The following is a 22286-nucleotide window of genomic DNA, read 5'->3' as shown; positions in this document are numbered from 1 at the left end:
GCCCTGAGCCCAAGGCAGGCCTTAAACCGCTGAGCCACCCAGGGATCCCTGAACAAGAAAATTCCATGCCTTCTGAGATCACTCCTACATACCACCCAACCTCTGTCTGACAGCATAACAAATGATTTTGCACATTAAAGAAAGAGGAAATTAGGCACTGGTTTGTATTGTTCTTGCTTGAGCTTTCTGGTTTGCTTAGGAGAAAAGAAAATTGTAATTAAACGAATGATATGCGTACACAGACGACGCCTACATTCTACAAGTACAGTATTAGCAATACATATACAGCAGAGATTTGCAGCAAGGTGGAGAGGCAGTGTATAACACTTGACAGAGGAGACAATTTTTAAAAAGAGAAAGATTGGATAGTCAAGTAATCAATCTTCTCTAGAGTGAACTCTGATTAAGAGATGGCAAAAGATGGAGCGCTGTGGCGACAGCACTTCTTTCAATTTCCATGAGAGGATGGAATGTCATTATTTAATCAGAAAACTAATACCTCCTCCCAGTTAAGGGGTGAGAGAAAGGTGGGGCTTGCGGGGAGGGTCCCTTGATGTGAGAGGAAACCTAAAATGTTATATCCATTCAGGAAGATGTAAGAGGTTTGGAGTGCCTTCTCAGTCATGCCTGCTTCTTAATTTATGATTTCACTAAAGTCAGCTTGATCATTTGAAGTGTAAGAAGGTTAACTTTCCCAATCTCAAACTTTTGAACACTTCCTCCCCAAAACATTCAGAACTCAGAGCTGGTCCTGACCAGGTGGTCTAGACAGTCTTATTTTTCATTATTTGCCTCTACTCTGGCTTAGCCCAGTCTCCAACATTATCCCCTAGATACTCATTGCTCATTCTTGTCTTAATACCTTTGTTCAGACTATTTTCTCCCCCTGGATTCCCTTCCATCTCTGTTCCATCTTTTCCACTCCTCCCTCTATGCCAGGGCCCCGCATTAGTCCTAGTTATACCATGAGGACCCCTGCTAACTCCAGCCAAAACTCTATTTCCCCCAAATAATGCAAGTGAAGAAGTGCTCTGAAAACTACAAAAGGCTCTGTAAATATGAAGTATGATTATTACTGGGGGCAATTAAGTTTGGCTCATGTTATATCTTGCCTTAAAGTGTTTCCTAATTGTTTCATATGCTGTTGGCAGGAACAAACCACAGCCTATTAAGGAGGGCAGGGGCCACATATTTTTTTGTGTCTTCATAGTCCCTACCAGTGCTTTGCTACACTTTAACACTCAATTCCAAGGAAATCAATTAATCAAAATAATGGCTTTCTTAACCTCAGAGCTCCTCCCTGGGCCAAGTGGTTCAGTTGTTGAACACATGAGAAATAGTGGGCTGAGACAAATGACTGCAAATGAAACCTTGAAAGCAGAGTAAATTTAAGACTTACATTCAATGGAATTCAGTCATCTTCTTCTATTTTACTCACAAAGCTATGACGCAGGAGCTGAATTCCCTAAATCAGAGATTCAGCGTCCCAGGACTGAATAGTTTGCTTCATGACATTTCCGAAAGTTGTCTGAGGTCAAAGGTTCAAGCACTGCAGTTCTCAAATTTGGTATTGTTTTGGTTTTGATTGTGGTCTCTTTTCCCTTCCTGATTCAGCAGTGGAGCATGCATCCTCGGCCCTATTTCCATTGCTTGGCCTGATTTATGGATGTTTTGGACTAACCGGCCCTACATAGCTTCGGAACTAGATCATGGCGAGTTTTAGTTTGCGGTTGGGTAAGAGCAGTCTCCTAAAAGCATGGACCACTTCCAGCTGCCTGGAGGTGTGGCTGCAGATTTACCCGATGGACCCTGGCCTCGCTTCCTCGGTCCGGCCCTTGAGCAGAATTATCCTGGCCATGGTCTACTTCCTAAAGCTAACCGAAGAATAACTCCAAATAAAATAAGGCCAGGTAAGGATAAATGAAAATATGATGCTGTTGCAACTTGTGCTTCGGCCTCGGCTCCTTCCGGGGTGGGGGGTGGGGTGGGGGGTTAGGGACCCTTAATGACTGGGCCTGACCCCACCGCTCCGAGGCCTAATGGGACTTGCCCCCAGAGTCCCGCCGCCCACCCAAACCACCGGATCGGGAACAGAGACGCCCATCAGACTCCGAAGCAGACAGTAACGTCCAGACTGCGGTACAAATCTCCAGGCTTCGAGGTGAGGGGAAGAGGTTGCCTTCCCGGGCTCTACCGCCGGCTGTACCGTCTCCATAGTAACAGCGAGGGAGGCCGGGAGAATAGACTCCCTCCCGCCTAACAACCCGCCCCCGCGCCAGACTGACCAATGGTTCTGCGGGTTACCTAAGAGACGGTGTGATTGACACCAGCATCGACCAATCGGAGGGAGCAACGGAGAGCGACGCGCCTACCCGCCACGCTCGGCGTTGCCTGGAGGCGCCGCGGCCGTAAGCAAATACGAAGGAAGCTGGGTGTTGAAAGAGCCGCGCTGATTAGCGAATCTGGAAGCGCCTGGATGAAAGCCCACTTGTGATTCGTCGGAAGGAGACCGAAGCCCCTGGGGCTGGACTCGGCCGGACCTTGAGGTGTGAGTAGGACACCTGGTGGGAGCGGGAGAGCCAGGTGAGGGGGAGGCGAGGAAAGTGGGGGCGGCTGCGGAGGCAGCCTGGGGGAGGCTGGGGTGGAGGAGGCTGCAGGAGGGCGTGGGCGCACGGCTCGCCGCAGATCTGGACCCAAGGCCGGGGGCGGGGGAAGCGGGGATGCTCGCTTCCTCGTGCTGCTGAGAAAGCGAAATGTCGGTGCGTGATTCAGATACATTCGTCTGTCCGCCTGCCGGGAGGTAGCCGGGCGCACATCCTGAAGATGAGACCGGGGGCGACGCCAGACCCGCAGACCCCAGGTCCGGGGGTGCCGCTGCCCCGCGAGCCGCCGGTGCTGTCTGCACTGCCCCGGGGGGGCACTGGGAGCCCCGGCCTCGACCCCCCGTCCCCGTTTTCTCAGACTGCCCTAAGAGATGATGCCACATCGAAGGCATTTAGGTAGCGCCGCCATGGGTTTTTTTCCTCCCCAGCCTTGCATTTTACTTCATTAACAAAGGTAGAAGCATTATCCTAATACATTAAAATTCAAACCGGATTGAATGTAGAAAAATAATAAATAATGTAGAAAAATAAATGTGTGACCCCCCCCCCCCCCCCCCCGCTCATCCCATTATATTTGAATGTTTGGGACAGCTATAAATGAAAGTGAATCCTCAAGAAAGGCCAGTGACTCCTGGAATCCCCGTTTTCTGCTGCCTTCCTGGGCTGGAGCTTGTGAAAGTGCGGGAATGGGTGAGATATCTACCTCCCACAGGGCACTAGGCCCAACTTAGCCTCCGTGGAATGCACATTTGTGCTGGACAGTAAGTTATCCTTGGATGGCCATTGGTATTCTCACACGGGATCCACAGCCAGGGCCAGCGGTGTATTAGGTCTGTTAGGCTGGGGGTGCAGTGGGACTCGATCCCAGGACCCCGGGATCACGCCCTGGGCTGAAGGCAGATGCTCAACTGATGAGCCACCCAGGTGTCCCAAGTAAATGGACTTATGCTGGAAACCAGGTTGGCTAAACCATCTGTTCTCAAAGAAGGTTTAAAAAAGCCGAGGACATGGGGATACCTGAATGGCTCAATGGTTGAGCATCTGCCTTCGGCTCAGGTGTGATGTTGGGGTCTTGGGATCGATTCCTGAATCTGGCTCCCTGCAGGGAGCCTGCTTCTCCCTCTGCCTCTTTCTCTGTGTCTCTCATGAATAAATAAATAAAATCTTTTTTTTAAAAAAAAGCCCTGGACATGAATCCAAAACACTATTTTAATTTTTTTAATTGTATTTTACTCAATAATTAAGCTATTCCAGTATGGGAAATAATCACAAGTATTCCCCACACTGAATAAACGAAATAAGATGACTGGATGTTCACTTCTATCCCACAATAGTGCTTTATACTACATCTAGGCTTTCCTGTCCATGCTTAGTCAGAAAATGTACAGTTTGGTTATAAAGTGATGAACCACATTCTTATAAGAGGTTGGGGATATTTATCTCATTACTTTAAAGCCATGCCATATATGGACCCCAATGGCTCATGAACCTTTAAACTTCCATGGGGATTGAAGAGCTTGTTTCTGATGGTACCAACTGCAGTTACCACTTGCCCAGTATTCTAGGCGTTAGAGTTGGTCCAAGTTTTACAAGTAATTTTTACAGTTTATACAAAACAGCAGCAATTAACTAGTTATCTTGTTAGGGTAGTACCATCAGCTCAGTCAATGAAGCAGGAAACCTGAGTCATCTCTAACACCTTTTCCCTTGACTCCTTTCCATTTCCACAGTTACAGGAGTCTAGACCCTCAACATCCCTTATCCAGAAAGTCCCCTACTGGTCACCAGTCTGGTCTCTGATCTTAATTCATATGCACTGAGCCACCAGCTACCTCTTTAAAAATTAAGAGTTCTCTGAAGAATTTCATAAATAGAGAATATTACACTGGGTAGTATAACAGATACCTATGCCCTACTAACGAGATTAAGAAACATTAACAGTTTGGCACATCTGCTTAAGTTTTTTTCTTTTAAATAAAACATCACAGATTTATTTCAGATCCCTCTTGTTCTCTTTTCTGGCCCCATTTGCCATTCCTCCCTCCCCATAGGCAAACACTCTTGAGACTGTTGTACATCATTTGTGCCCATGTATTTATATTTGTACAGTATACATGTACATCATAAATGATATATATTACTTTTTAAAGATCTGCTTACTTATTTTAGAGAGAGAGAGAGAGACTGTGAGAGTGTGTGGGGTGGTGGGGCACGGGGTGGGCAGAGGGAGAGGAAGAGAGAAACTGAAGCCAACTCCACGCTGAGGTTGAGCCTTAAGAAGTTCATCTCCTGACCCTGAGATCATGACCTGAGCTGAAACCAAGAGTTGAAAACAACCAACTGTGCCACCCAGGCGCCCCTATATATTACTTCTCTAATATTAAAAACACAACTAATATCATACTGTGGGCTTCAATTTATAATTCGCCTTTATCACTCAACATTGTCTCTGAGATAACATTCTTATCAATACAGGTAACCAAATTCATTCATTTTAAGTGTTCATTACGAGTATATAATACTGTATCCATTCTCTTATTCATGGACACTTAGGTTTTTTCAGATGTTTTGCTATTATGAAAAAAACTGCAGTGAACATCCTTATAGATGTCTCTTTATGTAGGAGTTTTTCTAGAACAGTGGTTCTCCAAGGGGATGGTACTGCCCTGTTGGTCATTTTGGAATTTGTAAGAGCACATTTGGTTATTATTGTGATTTGAAGGCACTACTGGGGTTTTCAGAGCAGGGCTACGGATGCTAGAGGTTCTGCAGTGAATTGTCCTGCATCCTGTACAATTTTCAAGTGTCCCACAGGATACTTATTTGTAATCTGAGCCTAGAACCTAACTCCATTTTTCATATAAACATAATGTATTTTTTGGCATAGTTTGATATAGTAAAATTTCCAGGAATGCAACTCAAATGTAAATCAAGGGAAAATTATACTTACTTGTGTTTTGGAACTTTAACAAGAGTTGTTCATCACTTGAGAAAATCACATAACTGAAGGCAGCCCAGCTCGTGGTATTTGAGTTGCCATACAACACACCTGCATGAGCCTGCATTTGTAGCTTTTGCGTTCATGGTGATTCTAAGTTTAGGTGCAAGCATCTGACTGCTGTACTTCATTACGTATTCTAGTGTAGTCAGCCTGAACATTTGTATATTTAAACATATGCTGTTTTATTATGAATTACTTTCCATATAAAATTGGCTTGTATATGACATAAAGTAGAGGTCGAGTATTACTGTTTTCTGATTGGATGATCATTTGTCCCAACACCATCTACGAAATCCTTTACCTGCTGAATCAGAACCAGCTCTGTCCTATACAAAGTTCTCATAAATGCATGGATCTGTTTCTGGGTTCTCTATTTTATCCCACTGATCCATGTGTCTTTATGCCATATCACACTGTTTTAATTACCTTGGTTTTATAATGTGTCTTGCGGCAGTTGGTAACAAGAAAGGCAAGTCTCCATCCTAGTTCTCAAAATTGTTTTCGCTATTCTTGGGCTTTTGCTCTTCCATATGAATTTAGGATCTGTTTTCAAGTTCCATGAGTTCCATAAAAATTTATTTTGAGATTTTGGTTAGAATTGCATTGAATTGATACTGAGATCTTTTAATATTGAACCATCCCATCCAGGAATGTAGTTTATTTCTCTACTTAAAAAAAAAAAAACCTTTGGGGGTACCTGAGTGGCTGAGTCCGTTGAGCATCCAACTCTTGGTTTCGGCTCATGTGTGTACATGTGTGTGTACATACCAGATCTTCTTTATCCATTCTTCTATTGACGCACTATTACGTTGCTTCTATATCATGGCTAGTGTAAATAATGCTGCAATAAACGTAGGGCTGCATATCTTTTCAAATTAGTGTTTCCATTTTCTTTAGGTAAATTCCCAGGAGTGGAATTACTGAATCATATGGTATTTCTATCATTAATTTTTTGAAGAACCTCCATACTGTTTTCCAAGTGGTTGTACCAATGTATGTTACACCAATAGTGTATAAGGGTTCCTTTTTCTTTACATCCTCACTAACACTTGTAATTTCTTTTTATTGTCTAGCCATTCTGATTCGTATAATGTAATATCTCATTGTGGTTTTGATTTGCATTTCCCTGATGATGAGTGATGTTGAGTATCTTTTCAAGTGTCTGTTGGCCATCTGTATGCCTTCTTTGGAAAAATGTTTATTCAGGTCTTCTGCCCATTTTTTCATCAGATTGTTGTTGGGGTTTTTTTGGGTTTTTTGGTGTCCAATTGTAGAATTTCTTTATGTGTTTTGGGTATTAACCCCTTATGGGATATATTATTTGCAAATATCTTCTCTCATTCACTAGGTTGCCTTGTGTTATTGATGGTTTCCTTCGTTGTGTGAAAGCTTTTTATTTTGGTGTAGTCTCAATAGTTTATTTTTGCTTTGGTTCCCTTGCCTGAAGAGACATATCCATAAATATGTCGCTATTGTTCTTCCTTGTTTTTAACTCCTCAATTTGTCCTTATCATTACAGAAATCTTTATTATCAGTATTTCCCAGTATTTTTCTTACCATTCCTCCTCCCATCCATGCCTTCTTTCTTGGTTCATTTTCATTCTTGCCCAAGCATATGTGAACTCCATTTCAGTCTTTGTACATCTGAAAACATCTTTATTTTATACCCACTCTACTAGGAGCCTTGTGTGCCGATTGCGTGGCATCCTTACAGAGTGGCTTCAGTTATCACTGCTGGGCATTTATGGGTTTCTCACTTTTAGACTGGTTTTATGTTAATCTTACTTCTCGAGATTCCCATACCACTTTGATAGTATGATTTGAACCCCACATCCACATGTGGTGTTGGGTTGGGATTCACATTTCTCTTGGTTTATTCTTTTTTCACTCATGGCCTGAGGTACTTGCCAGCTTTCCTCCAACAAAGTCAGCAGCAAATGTTTTCATCCCTATTTCAAACACAGATGAGTCCTTTCAGGGCTTATCTTTATGCCTTGTTCTCAGTTCCAGTTCTCTGTATTGTGGGTCTGATACTTCACCTGTCCAAGAGGGGGCTGCTCCAGAGTCTGCAGCTGGTTTTGGTATCCCTGCAAAGCTCAGCTCCTGCTTACCACTCAGATTTTGAATTACGCTTTCATTTATAGCTTCAGGATTTTCCTTTATTGCTTCCGAGCTCCGCCATGTATTGAATTCCTTTTGCTCAGTTTTATTAAGCAAGTGTTCACTGTTGTATGAGGTACTTCCCTTGGTAGGTCTGTCCAGTGTATTGACCAGAAGTTACAGTCATCTTTCTAAAGCTAAAAATGATCCTATCACACCTTTACTTGATTTCTGTGGACTTGTTAGCACTGCTTCATTTATTCATCCAACAAATATTTCTTGCTTATAAAATCTGTGGTAAGAACTGGGGATACTGTGGTGAGCAAGATTTAAAGTCTCTGTCCTAGTGGACTTTACTATACTAGTTGGAGACATGGAAAGTAAACCTGTAAATAGTAAGTAAAAATGTACACTACAGTTTGTGAAATGTATCCTGAAGGAAATAAGGAGTGATGGAGAGTAATTGTTCGAGGTGTTAGTTTAGCAAGAGCCATGAGGGAAGACCTTTCTGAGGAGGTTACATTTAAGGCTGAGATCAGACAGATGAGAAGCCAGCCCTGTAAATAGTGGAAGGTTCGTTGGGGGTTGGGGGTTAAATCCAGGCAGTGGAAACAGCAAATACAAGGACCCAGAAGTGGGAAACACTTGACAGTTTAGGGTTACTGAGGTGATACCGTGTGCTCTAAGAGTGGGGGATGCACCCAAGTTAGGTGAGAGACGCAAGTGAGAGCCCAGCCTCATCTGCCACCACTCCTCTCTCAGCTCATCCCACCCCTGCCTGTCATCCTGCCACACTGATTCTTTCCCAAATGGGCCTGTGCGAGGTCACCTGGGTGAAGCCTTCTCCCTTCGCACTTCCTCAGTTCCCACTGTACTTTGTCTGCTTATCAGAGTGTGGTGTGGATAATTGTTCCCATGACAGCGTTCTCCAGCGGGCCTGCAGCTTCTGTCAGAAGATACATCTAGTTTACCCTTCTGACCCTTGTGACTCCCTTGTGGCACGTAATAGATGTTGATCGAATAAATGTTTGTTTGTCAGTTTATTCCTAGGGCTTCCTTTCCGATCTTTCCAATGGCTTTATAACAGAGCTTCTCATAGATGATAATTTTTGTGGTATTTAAGCCATCAGGGTAAAGAAAACCATTGACTGAGGAGGAATTTATTTGCTGGAGATTTGTCTCTGATACTGAAGGGGAAAATCAAGGGGAGGGACTGCTCTAGAATCATTGGAGTGGGTCACAAAGATTGTGCCCACATCCTAATCCCCAGAACCTGTGAATGTGACCTTATGTGGAAGAAGGGTCTTTGCAAGGCATAATTGAGGATCTTGAGAAGAGATCAAACCAGATTCTTTGGGTGGAGCCTAAATGCACCACAATTGTCCTCATAAGAGACAGAAGAGGAAGAGACAGGGATACAAAGGAGAAGGCCATGGGAAGATGGAGCCATGCAGCCACAAGCCAAGCAATGCCCGGCACTCAAGACTCTAGAAGAATCCAGGAAGCATTCTCCCCTAGAGCCTTTGGAGGAAGCTCAGCCTGGCTGGCACCTTGATTTCAGACTTCTGGCCTCCAGAACTGTGAGAGGACACCACTCTATCATAAGCCAGCAGTTTGCTAATACATATCCCTTCACATTACAGCTCAGTTATGTCTTCTGTAACCCAACTGTAATAAGACCTACCTCAGAAGTCTGTTGCATGAGTAAATGAAATATGTTTGTAAATACAGTGATGGTTCCTTTTTTTCTTCCATCGTTCTCATCTTCTTCAAGCATTTAGGGGTTTGCTTCCTTTTCATGAAGAAAAACTCAACAGTAGAGTGGGGACATATCTGTCCTGTGATTGTCTGGGGAGTTAAAGCTCACACCTCAGACTCAGACTTAGCACACCTGAGAGCTTCAGCCTCCACATGGGCTCCCTGTGCTTGGGCCCTGGTGCCTTCACAGCCACCTCCCGCCCCCAGCCGGTAGTGTTTATAGGAGAGCATTCAGCTTGCTGCTGCATCAGAGAAGCCAAACCAGAATTCAGATACCAGATCTGAAGTGAGCCACACAGAGCAGAAAGCAACCTCTCCATCCTCACCTAAAACAAAGGCTTTGCGTTTTAAATTTCTAATTCCTATTAAGAGACTGAATTTTCCCAAAGACCTGTATTCTGATAATTCTAATCAGAAGTTCATCAGACTGGGACGCCTGGGTGGCTCCGTGGTTAGGCATCGGCCTTTAGCCCAGGGTGTGATCCTGGAGACCTGGTATCGAGTCCCACGTCGGGCTCCCTGCATGGAGCCTGCTTCTCCCTCTGCCTGTGTCTCTGCCTCTCTCTGTGTCTATGAATAAATAAATAAAATCTTTAAAAAAAAAAAAAGATTTTATCCATTTATTCATGAGAGACACAGGGAGAGAGAGGCAGAGAGACACAGGCAGAGGGAGAAGCAGGCTCCATGCAGGGAGCCCGACGTGGGACTCGATCGGGGTCTCCAGGATCACACCCCAGGCTGCAGGCGGCGCCAAACCACTGCGCCACCAGGGCTGCCCAGATAAAATCTTTAAAAAAAAAAAAAAAAAGTTCATCATACTGAATTCGGACATTCTGTATTTGGATTTGCACCTGTCTGACTGCCCTCGCACAAGCCAGGAGAGGGCTGAAGATAGGTAGCACCAGTGCAGGGAGGGTGGCGCATGGCACGTGGTACCCGGGTGGCTCCAGGGCCGAGTGGGGCACGGTGCTCATGCTTCGTTTCCCCCACAGATGGCTGGCACCGTGCTCGGGGTGGGGGCCGGCGTGTTCATCTTAGCCCTGCTCTGGGTGCTAGTGCTGCTGCTGTGTGTGCTGTTATCCAGAGCCTCGGGGATAGCCAGGTAAGGCATTCTCTCCAGCTGGGAGTCCAAGGTAAAAGCAATTAGAAGCGAAATCGCTGATGCTCATTAAACATTTAGAATCCAGAAGATCATTTTTGTAATTACTGGCAGTTTGAATGAGTTGCATTTTAACCTGTTATCATAAGCACTGACGGTGTTATTTATGCTCTGAAGCGGAGGTGAGAGGAGAAGGGAAGTGGTTTATTTTCCAGCTCTCACTGTGGAGGAGATGGGACAAAAAGGAAATCCGCATTCTCTGCCTGCTGAATTTCTCGGAGGTGTATGTGTGTGTCTTTCTTAATTGTTCAGACTTAAGAGAGCACATGCTCCATCTGTCCCTAAGGCCCTAACCTGGGCCTGGGGACACAGCAGAAGTGCCGATGGCTTGGCTCTCTCTTGGGGACTGGCCTCAGAACACTGACCCTGAGCATACTGCAGAGTCGCGCTCTGGCCAGACAGTGTCCACACAAAGCAGCGTGCTACATGATCTACCAGAGTATTCCAGTCTAAAGACAAACAGAGAAGTTGAGAAGAGGGAAGGGCTGCTCTGATTTTTCATGATATGAATGCACAGAGGCAAAATAAAAAGTACTAATTCCCATTCTTAGGAATCTCGAATCACCAGGAATCAATAGGAAGGCATCCAGTTGGGGACCCATCTAGGAAGAAGGGGAGAGTATTTCTAATTCACTGGACAGTGTGGGCAGGACTCTGTGCCCTAAGAGACTAGAACTTAGAATATTGGCTCCAGGGAAGAGCCAGTCCAGACCTAACTGATTAGACAGGAATCTGTAAACCAGGCTCGTGACGTTCTGTCTTTTGACCCCAGGTTCTCTATCATTTTTGTGTTCCTCGGCGCTCTGATCATCACAGCAGTTCTGCTGCTCTTCCCTCGAGCCAGCGAAGTCCCAGCCCCAGAGGTTGAAATGAAGGTAAAACCATTGGCTTAATTTTGCCTCCTGAGTCATGACTCTTCTCTCTCTTGGTCTAGACCGCTATCCTGCTCCGAGGTGCTCCCCTACATCAGGTCTCAGGTCGTCAGGTCAGCTGAAATGTGTAGGAAGCATAAAGTTAACACACGGGTGGGGAAAGCCCAGGGGAAGTTTTACATTGCCCAGTCCTTTCACCCAGGATGAGACTCTCACACTGATTCCCAAATGCAACACCATGGGGCAGTCAGATGCCTGATTCGAGTGCGTCCCCACTGAGCATCAAGCTGAATGAGCAGTGCGTCCAAAAACCACTTGACACAGTGGGGCTGGAGAAGAGGAAATGACTTAGGAACAGGAACAGCACCTGGCCCTGAAATACAAGTGTCCCCATCCTGGTAGTCGGGGCTCAGAAACCTAGATCCCTGCCAAAGCATACGATGCCCTCAGGGTGCTGAGCGGCAAGCTTGTCCATCCCCGTGTGTTTCAATTACTCCACGCATGCTTTTAAGAGAGTACTCTCCATAAAGAAGATTGGTGGGGAAAGAGCATTTCTGTGAAAAGCAGAAGTTGTAGAGACAGCTGAATTCAGTATCAATGGCTGTCTGGGGGGATGGGCTGCCACTCATTCCTGGAACCCCATCCTCCAGCACCCACCTCTCTAGAGGGATTGTTACCACTTCACTCACAGTCCTTCTGGAGACCCCACCCATCTACTACATTCCTGACTGGGACTCTGGCTTTACCCTAAGATCTTGATAATGGTATTCACTTATTTCCCATCACTCATTCTAGCAGCTTCTTTCCTCTCAACCTCCCATTTTCATTTTTAAAGTAATAATGATGACATTAGCTCACGCTTTTCTTTTTTTAAGAGAGGGAGACAGGGGGAGAGGCAGAGAGAGAACCTTAAGCAGGTTCCTGGCTGAATGCAAAGCCCAACACAGCGCTCGATCCCAGGATCCTGAGATCATGACCTGGGCTGAAATCAAGAGGACGCTCCACCGACTGAGCCACCCAGGCGCCTCATCTAACATTTTTTAAGGGATTACTGTGTGTGACGTTGTGTGCTAGGCACCTTGTTTGCATATCTCAGCATATCTCACTTAAACCTTAAGACAACTCTAACTAGTATGAAATAGTGCTATTCCCATTTTATAGGTAAGGACACTGAGGCTCTAAGAGGCTAAAGTAACTTGCCCAAGGTCATACATATATAGGAAGAGGCAGAACAAGGATTCAAGCTGAGGTCTGTCTGCAAAATCTTCATTGTTGGGGACTCGACAGAAACTGGGGGGTTTGTGGGTGAGTTGTCGACACTAGACCACAGTACACAAAATTATCCAAGTTCTGAACTAAAATTGGCGCACGTTTCTAACCCTATCTAGGACTGATTGTGGCAAAAGAGAGGACATTTGTTCTGAAAAGTCCATGGCACATAATACCACACAGATTTAAGGAATCATTTCCACACATAGCGGGTGTTTTTCTCAACATTTGAAAACTGCTCTGTCAAGGTGCAAGTACCAAGTGTGGGAGCCAGAAAGAGACTCCCGCCTCTGTTTCCCTGAGAGGGAGAGAGTATGAAGGGCCATATTTCTGGGCCGCTGTAGACGTGAATATTGGAAAAAGGGCGCAGAACCAAAAATACTGTTTTGAATTCAATCCCTCTATCCTCCGTCATAGGAGTTACAGACCCAGGAGAGAAGGATGTTTGAGCAAAATATGTCTGTCAGCATGGCCAACAGAACTGGTGTTTTCATTTTCAGGCTTTGAGAACTGGCCCCTGCAGCAGCCTGGCTCAATACTGTATCAATAATACATGACCTGGGCCTTCTGCACCCAAGGCCTGCTAATTGGCTAATTAAAAAGTGAAACGTGTCAAACGAGCAAACATGTAGCCCGCGAGAGACTTGTTCGGTACAGGAGCCAAGGTCAAAGTTATGTTAAAGCTGTTTTATCAAACTGACCTTTGTTGTAAGTTTGCTGTTGGGGTAATCTCTGGAGCAGCCCTTTCCTTCTTGGTATCTTTGGATCTCGGCGATCAGAGCAGTGCTAGGACTTGACAGGTAGTCTGGACATCGCCACTGTATTAGCTTCCTGTTGCTGCTGTAACAAATCACCACCGCTCTATGGCTTACAACACAGACGTCTTATCTCACAGTTCTGTATGTTAGAAGTCCAAACGCAGTCTCACCGGGCTAAAGTCAGGGGTTGGCAGGGCTGAATGCCTTCCTAGAGGTTCTGGGGAAGAATTTGTTTGTTTTCCCAGCTTCTAGAGGCAGCCCTTGGCTAGTGGCTCCCTTGCTCCATCTTCAGAGCCAGCAAACATCTCGCTGACTCTACCTGCATCTTTACATCTCTTTCTTTGACCTTTTCTTCCACCTCCCTCTGCCATGTGTAAGGACCCTTGTGATTATGCTGGGCCCACCTGGATTGGATAATCCAGGCTAATCTCCCTATTTTAAAATCAGCCTATTAGCAACCTTAATTCCATTTACAACCCTATTTCTCTTTTGCCATGTAATCTAATGTATTCACTATTTCTGGAGATTAGGATATGGGCATTTGGGGGCCATAGTTCTGTCTACCATAACTGCCTTTCAGGTATTTTGGAGTCCCTTCCCTTTTGAAGCTGTGAAGTCATCCTGTCACTTGGTTCATGTTCCAGTTCCATTAGGTTCATAGATTAAATTGCTTTTTCCTGCCCTGATTTAAGCACCACTCATTGGATCTGGGAAGAGTAGAGCTCTGGCAGCGGACAGTAGGCAGGTGGGCAGAGCCAACTCTAAGTATAGGTTTGGTCCGCAAAGACCAACAGCATTGGAGCCTCAAGTATGAGTGCAGGCACCCAACTGTATGATTTGGGGCACGTTATCTATCCTTTCAACATTTCAGTGCCTCAGTCAAATGGTCATTTAACCTAAGCCTTGGAGCACTGGATTATGAATGTCAGGGTTCAGGACCCTTCTGATGAAAGTTTTAAAGAATCACTTTTCCATTTTGAAAATGAACTCTCCTGAATCAGCAATGAATGGGTTGATGATTTGGGGGCTTGATCTTGCATATATGGGGGTTATTACGCTGTTATATTTTTATATGTTTAAAATTCTCCATAATAGGGACGTCTGGGTGGCTCAGTGGTTGAGCATCTGCCTTTAGCTCAGGGCATGATCCTGAGGTCCCAGGATTGAGTCCTGCATCGGGCTCCCCGCAGGGAGCCTACTTCTCCCTCTGGTGATGTTTCTGCCTCTCTCTATGTGTCTCTCATGAATAAATAAATAAAATCTTTTTAAAAAGTAAAATATTGGGATCCCTGGGTGGCGCAGCGGTTTAGCGCCTGCCTTTGGCCCAGGGCACGATCCTGGAGACCCGGGATCGAATCCCACGTCGGGCTCCTGGTGCATGGAGCCTGCTTCTCCCTCTGCCTGTGTCTCTGCCTCTCTCTCTCTCTCTCTGTGACTATCATAAATAAATAAAAATTAAAAAAAAAATAAATAAATAAAATAAAAAGTAAAATATTCATAATAGAAAAGTTAACATCAAAAATGAGCTTTTCTAAGACCAAGCAAGCAAGTTTCTCATGAACTCTTTCAGATAACTGATTTCAGAACATAAAAGAGCTCATCCAAGGTCTTTGCAGTGTTTATGAGCCTCCTTCTAAATTGAGCCATTTTTTTTCCCTGTCCTTCATTAATCTTATCTTTATCTCATATTTCCAGCTCAGGGTGTTAAGGTTCTTTCTTAGTCATTTACAGAGGAGATTCAGAGCAGGACGTTACTGGAAGTCACAAATAGAAATGGACTTTGGGCCCACTCATCAAAGATTTCAGATGAGCACAAGCAGGGTGCTGAAGTGATAGTAATTTCATTTTTGATGTTTCCTTCTACAGATTGTGGATTCCTTTTTCATTGGCCGCTATGTCCTGCTGGCTTTCCTCACTGCTGTCTTCCTTGGAGGCCTGTTTTTGGTTCTCATTCATCATATCCTGGAGCCAATCTATGCCAAACCGCTGCGGTCCTACTGAGCACTACTCAGGAAGACCAAACCATTCTGTCCTTCACTTCTGAGGTCACTGATGAGCAGAAAGGTACTCTTCGGAACCTTATTTTGACAGCCTTCATGCCTTAAGATTGGAGAAATATCCATTCATGACTAAGACAAATCCCTTGAGTCCTGGCTTCCAGAAATGGGGTTGCAAAATTGGCCCTGCCGAGATGATTCTCACCATCTTCAGAGGGATAGTGTGGTCTTAGCACCTGTTCCTCAGGTTTTCAATCTGTTTTGAAAAGGTAATGGTAACAGTGACCTGCTTCCAGTAGATTTTCAATCAAGACATCAGTAAATGGATTTTGGGAAAAGGAACACTTTGGTTTCTTCTGTCCAGTAGACTGAAGACTCTTGTCCTTTTGAGAATACACAAGATTCTTTGTTAAAAGGGTGGGATCATTTGGGAAGGAAAGGCACTCAAAGTTCAAAAGATTATTTTAATGGGATGAGTTGGAAGAGTTACCCAGGTACTGGTTGTTGACCAGTTTGCATATGGTGCCACAGAATCTGTACAGGCAATGGGTGTCACTTCCCTCTGCTCTAGTAAAGCAATAAACAATCAGAGGACCGACTTTCACTTCAGAGTCTTGGCCACAGCTTTCTCAATCTATATTCTCTATTTGAGAGTTGCTTGGGTATTAGAAGAAGATATGGAAATGTTGGTTGCTTGTCTTGCTGCTATAAATCTCCGGATTCTTTCTCTTTTAGCATTTGGTGGCTTTCAAGTGCCTTTTTAAATTGTCATAGGATCCATTTGGGGTTATTATCATTTCTTTTTATCTTTGTAGCTTTTTCTCCAAAGCTGGTAAGGAATATACATACATTCCAAGGATTAGATACAATTTTATACCAGTCTCAGATCCCACATCAACCAAAATTATAATTAAATGGAGGGGCTCTAGGGTGGTTCCTTTTTGGAAGTTACCTCCTGACTCCCTAGAACTAAATGAAGAAGGATCTTCTGGCTTAAAATTAAGAACCAGAAAACAAGTTGGAAAGAAAACTTTGAGCATGTGCTGAGCTATGTGCCAGTAGTATACAAGTTCCCTTGTAATTCAGTGTATTTAAATTTTACAATATATTTGTTATCATCTGGTTTTAAAGCAGAAAAAATTAAGGCTTAAAGAGTTGAGCTAAGTTGCCCAGGCGTCATATAACAACCAGCATGCACACTGAGGTGTGGCAGGCTCTGGGATCTGTTTCAGACTAAAAAGAATACACACTGAGCTTTGTGGAACTTTGAGAGCTTAAGGAAGTCAGGGCCACGTCTCCTTCACTTTCCCTCCTGGATCCTATTGTCAGTGTAGAGATGATACCCCAGCAGAGGCTAAGCTCTAAATTAAAAGAGGAAAGAATAGGTGATTTGGGGGAGTCATGGACTGATGAAAGCCAGGTGTATTTATTTCTGCACTTGAACTGTCTCTATCTTACTCAGTTTGGAAAATCTTTGCAGATAAGGCTTTGTCACAGAAAAAAATTCAAAGGAAATCATCTCTTCATCTGGCCTAGGGCCTACAGGTAAGAAAAGAAAGGAGAAACATCTCTCCAAGCAGATTGGAGGGGAGAAAGGAGAATGCAGACATGTAGAAGGAAGTGGGGCGAATGGGCAGTCAGGCTATGTGCTCTTCTCTGGACACTTGCACTGAAGCTTCCAGATACCTGTGAATCTCCATGCAGAAACATTGAGCCAGCCCAAGTGGAGCATGGACTCCTACAAGCACAGGCTGCCATTTGTCACCTCCTGAAAGACTTGCTAACAAAGCAAATCTGGGAAAACTTGTAGGTTCTGACCTTGAATCCATCTTTTTTATTCCCCAACAAAGGTGTCCAACTATGAGATCAATGGGTAATAGCTATGAAGTTTTGGATGACTACATGGAAAAAAATGTGTTAAGGTTGGAAACTAAAACACCATGGCTAGCTAATGTGTGTGTGTATGTGTGTGAGTGTGTTCGCATGTGTATGTGTGTTTTGCACGATATAAATGACAGGTTTGTGTGTTAAGGGTAAAAATACACTTTGTACAAAGTGTTTCTTAGGTTGGCCTGCCTTCTGTAGATCTCACTACATGAGGAAATGACTGGTAGATTATTCTCTAACTTCATACTCTAGGCAGTTATGGCCAACCATTAAAAAACAAAAAAACAACCACAGGTTGAGATAAGAAGTAGACAGCTGAGGGATCCCTGGGTGGCGCAGTGGTTTGGCACCTGCCTTTGGCCCAGGGCGCGATTCTGGAGACCCGGGATCGAATCCCACGTCGGACTTCCGGTGCATGGAGCCTGCTTCTCCCTCTGCCTGTGTCTCTGCCTCTCTCTGTGTGACTATCGTAAATAAATAAAAATTAAAAAAAAAAAAAAAAAAAGAAGTAGACAGCTGAAACATGAATGTCACTGAGAGTCCTACATGGGGCACCCTACAGAGTCTGATATGGCACCCCCTGGGCTCACCACCTTCCTTGGAGACAGGGCATAGAGGCCATCTTATTGTCCCATTCATAATTCTTTGATCATGGCCTTAGAACAGGTGGTGCTGTGCCCTACCCAGAGGGGATCCTGTAGCAGAAAGACTGGTGATCCCCACTGTTTACAAGGTGGAGAGGGAGAGTAAATCAACAGTTAGTTCTACATGGAAAACAGGTGATTTCATAGCCTCTTAAAATTATATCCTGACAAAAGCTAAATTAGCAGGACACCACACACCCCCCACGACGGAGACATTGGTCCAGTCCGCTAGGTGGCGCTGCGTGTTATAGTTTACAAAGTCCCTCAAGCCTGCCAGACACACTTAACCAGGTAATATTTTGACAAGTTCCTTAAATTTCTCATTTATACAAATGGAAGTAAAGCTAACATTCTTTGCTGCTATGTTGTATCTGCTATTTAATCTAAAAATTCATCAAAGTTATTGTGCCAACATTCAGGTCCTGGGAAATGCATAGTCCATGCTTTGTACCACGTGTGCTGCCATTCATTTAATTCTAACATCAGGGAATCCACTTCTTGACTTCTTGTTCTGTTCTCTAAGACATAAACTCTTCTGTCAACTCTATCTCACTGTTGCTTCAGCTGAAGCATTTTTATTTTACTTTGATTTTTTTTTCAAAGCGTACAGAAACCTGCTGCAATTATTTTACGGAAGAGAAACAGGCAAAGAGAGGAAGGGATGTTAAAACTTCCCTGGTTACTAGTGGGGCTCAAACCTGACATCAGGATTCCTGACATTTCACTCCTCAAATAATAATAAAGATCATTTTTTGCTCACAAACAACTCGTTGTTTCTACATTAGTTAATAGTATTTTATAGCTATTGATCTCATCGTTTCCCTAACCCATGTCTTTAAAAACATAAAACTTCCATTGTAGAATTTCTGATTAGCATCTGTAGTATGAATAAAAATATTTCATCATAACTTCTTGGCTTAAACTTTTAAGTATTTGGCTATTGTTACATAGGAACTAGTTTCCAGATGTGGGAGTCATCCTCACAGAAGTGCAGGAACTCAGGCTGGGAAGGGATTTTTTTTTAGTTCATAGGATTCAATCTTTAATCTCTATTTCCATCCCAATACTTGGAAATATTCTATTCCTCACAGGCTGAAATTGCAATTTTTATTATATTTATCAAACGTGCTAAGCATTTCTGTAAATGCTTTGTAAATATTAAATGATCCTCATAAGCAACCCTTATGAAGTCAGTGCTCTTAATATCCCCATGTCCTGGATGGGGACCAGGTACAGAGTGGTGGGGTCACTCAGCTCAGGGTTAAATAGGAGCCAGGGTTTGAAGTCAAGGTGGTTTGGCTCCAGTCTAATCTTTTACATACTTTATATTATACTATGTTGCTCCATAAAATAAAAAGAAAGAAAAATGAGGGACCAAGGTCAAGCAACGCAAATCTAGTTGACAGAAATACCAAAAAGGCTCAGCTGAGTCTAACAGAAAACCCAGAAAGAGGATTGGGCAGGAGTCCGAGAGAGAAAGCAGTTAAAAGCCACACAGGACCTGAGAACGGCACTCATCCACCTTGTGTTTTTGGTGGGCCTTTGCCTGTTGGACTTTGGCTCCTCACGGGCTGAGAGACAGTGGAGCAGCCCATAGGTTGAGTTTTCCAGGACATACATAGACGTCCCTCCCTCTCTTAAATGCTGTCCACCTGGAATGTTGGATACTTGGGTTGGTTTTCAGAGGTGCCAGTGGAAGAATCGAAGCCACAAACCAAGCAGGTTTTTGTTTCTTGATCTCGGTTTCTAGCAGACCATTGTTGGTGGTTGCCGTTTACTCAAGGGAAAAAAAAGTTTCCAGCTCCCAACACACACCCTCTTGTCTCAGTTTCCTGGGACCTAAGAAATGACAGCAGGGATAAAAATCAGGACCCAACACCACAAACAGAATGAGAAAGTTTCTTTTTCTGGTTTTCCTCCCATTGTGTTGGGTACAGTACAGGATGCGCATGTGGCACGGTCCAGCCTTCAGAGAACTCGGGTGGTTACACAGCTGGTATTTACGCTGGTCCCAGATGCTCCATAGACAGCCCCGCCACCTTTTTTCTTTTCATCTTTGGGGGTATCCTTTTTTTTTTTTTAAAGATTTTATATATTTATTCATACAGTCACAGAGAGAGAGAGAGAGGCAGAGACACAGGCAGAGGGAGAAGCAGGCTCCATGCAGGGAGCCCGACGTGGGACTCGATCCAGGGTCTCCAGGATCACGCCCTGGGCTGCAGGCGGCGCTCAAACGCTGCAACACTGGGGCTGCCCTCTTTGGGGGTTTCTTTGGCTTGTCTGTCTCCAAATGGATATCGCCCCAGCTTTACACTGGGGAACAGGTAATAACATCCTATTGCTGTAGTACAAAGTACCGCAACTTAGTGGCTTAGAACAGTACAGGTTTCCTATCTTACAGTTTTGGAGGTCAGAAGTCTGAAGTAGGTTTCACGAGGCTCATATAAAGCTTTGGGAGGATCTGGAGGGGAATCCCATTTCCTTTCCCTTTCTAGTTTCTAGAAGCTGCACATTCCTCGGCCAGCGTCCCCTTCTGTCCTCAGAGCCCCATCTTCTAACCTGACAACGAACACTCTTGCCTCCCCCTGTGGTTTATAAGGAGCCTCGTGATCACAGTGGGCCCACCCTGAGAACCCAGGATGGCCTCCTCATCTCACGGTCCTAGTCCCATCTGCAGTTAACATATTCATGGGTCCTGAGAATTAGGATGTGGACATCTTGCAGGGGGTGGGGGCGGGTGCTGTTCTGCCTACTGGAGACTATATGGCCCACCCCCCATGCCTAAGGTTTGATTCCTCCCACCCTCCACCTTCCGTTCTCTGCCCACCTTGCTGCTTTATATCCAGGGCCTGCCCCTTTATCTCCAGGAGCACCCTCCGGTCCCCAGGGCCCCCACCCCACCCCCATGATGTGTTGAGTCTCCTTCCCCCAACCTCAGTCCTGCCAAAAGCCTCAGAGTGCCAAGGGTTCCCTTTCTTCTCATTACTTCTTGCCTCCCTGCCCCCCCACGGCAACCGCACACCACCCCAGCCTCCCAATGGCTCTCTAAAGGAGAAATGCAAAGAGTTATTGCTTTTTAATTACAAGTGCTATTGTAACATCTATAAGGAAGAACACTTTAAGCTTAATTGAGACCAAATGTGAAGTTAAATTAAATGAATAACTAATTAACGTAATGCTCCTGCATTAGCCCCAAGTGAGCGCTGAGGCCCGGAGAGAAGGCAGGTAGCAGGCTTCCGGGGAACAGTCAGTGCCCAGAGCTGAGGTGGGCAGGGAACCCGGGACCTGAGAGACCAGTGCGGAGGGGCAGACGGCAGGGCTGGGGCTCTTCCACCTTCTCTCTTTCCCCCAAACTCCCACCTGCGGCCCGAGGCCTTGATTCTGGGACCTGGGGCTGACCCCCCATGCCAGGCTTACCCCCGGCCCCCTAGCCAGGCCGGGCACATCCTGCTGCTTTTCGGGTCCCCATGCTGCACTGTAGGGGCTTGCTCAGCCTTCCTTTTAACGTCCTCCCTCTTCCAGGCACCCCCCTCCCCCATCACACTGCCTGCCCGGTCCATTCATTCTCCCTTCTGACGCCTTTCTCGTTCATTCATTCCCAGCAAACTAACTGCCCTGGGGGATCCAGCAAACCAACTGCCCTGGGATCACCCTCCGGCCTGCCCCCCTCCTTCAGGCTGGAGGAGGGATGGTGATGCCTCTCAGCGCCCCCCCCCCATCTCCAGTGTTTCTCGCCTATTGTTCAGAATTTCCGTCTTATCCCTCCCCCAGGCAGGCTCCGCAGGGGCGGGGAGGGAGCCTTAATACTGTCTGGTGTCCCTGCAGCCCATCTCGTCCTCGGAGGTGGGTCCCCTTAGGACTGTCCTCCTGGCCAGGACACAGGCTTCAGGCTGGCCAGTGGGGGAGGCTAGGGAAGAGGAGGAGGAGGTCTCCTGCCAGCCTACCCTGACCCGAAGCAGCCGAGAGAGGAGAGAGAAAGAGAGAGAGAGAGAGAGAGCACTGAAAGTTGGAGAACACAGCACCCGGCCCTGTCTCTGCTGGCAGGGCTGCGTGGCCCACGCTGGGCTCTGCGGGGGACGATGGCACCATCTAGTGGCTTCCCTCAGTGAGCCGCGCAGATGCCTCTGCCCTGAAAGAAGGTTCCAAGAACGCTGGGCTGGATGTAAGGCTGGGCACTGTAGCCCCGGCCCGGGGTGGGCGGGGTGGGGGGCACCCGAGGACCTAGGGGTCCCTGACGT

At 45.5% G+C, this 22286-nt stretch overlaps 2 protein-coding genes across 6 annotated transcripts in view; one reads left to right on the top strand and one right to left on the bottom strand.

The window, feature by feature from the left end:
• Window positions 1–2212, bottom strand: part of PKNOX2 (PBX/knotted 1 homeobox 2) — a 309255-nt gene extending 307043 nt beyond the window's left edge. For all 3 annotated transcript variants that reach the window (XM_077894043.1, XM_077894040.1, XM_077894035.1), the window contains exon 1: window positions 1400–2212. The gene's annotated coding sequence lies outside the window, so the exon portion shown is untranslated. The remainder of the gene's footprint in view (window positions 1–1399) is intronic.
• On the top strand, window positions 1887–16121 carry TMEM218 (transmembrane protein 218). 3 transcript variants are annotated; one of them, XM_077894057.1, is made up of 4 exons: window positions 1887–1910; window positions 10455–10564; window positions 11394–11496; window positions 15387–16121. In XM_077894057.1, the coding sequence occupies exons 2-4, from the start codon at window positions 10455–10457 to the stop codon at window positions 15519–15521; spliced, it is 348 nt and encodes a 115-aa protein (XP_077750183.1). In that variant the 5' UTR covers window positions 1887–1910; the 3' UTR covers window positions 15522–16121. The 3 variants fall into 3 exon arrangements, with proteins under 3 accessions (XP_077750183.1, XP_077750182.1, XP_077750181.1); XM_077894056.1 differs by lacking the exon at window positions 1887–1910 and adding an exon at window positions 2036–2548; XM_077894055.1 differs by lacking the exon at window positions 1887–1910 and adding an exon at window positions 2044–2583.
• The last annotated feature ends 6165 nt before the right edge of the window (window positions 16122–22286 follow it).

This window comes from Canis aureus, chromosome 3, assembly GCF_053574225.1.
Source record: "Canis aureus isolate CA01 chromosome 3, VMU_Caureus_v.1.0, whole genome shotgun sequence".
In the NCBI taxonomy this organism is placed as follows: Eukaryota; Metazoa; Chordata; class Mammalia; order Carnivora; family Canidae; genus Canis; species Canis aureus.
This window is presented reverse-complemented; position numbering and strand designations above follow the sequence as displayed.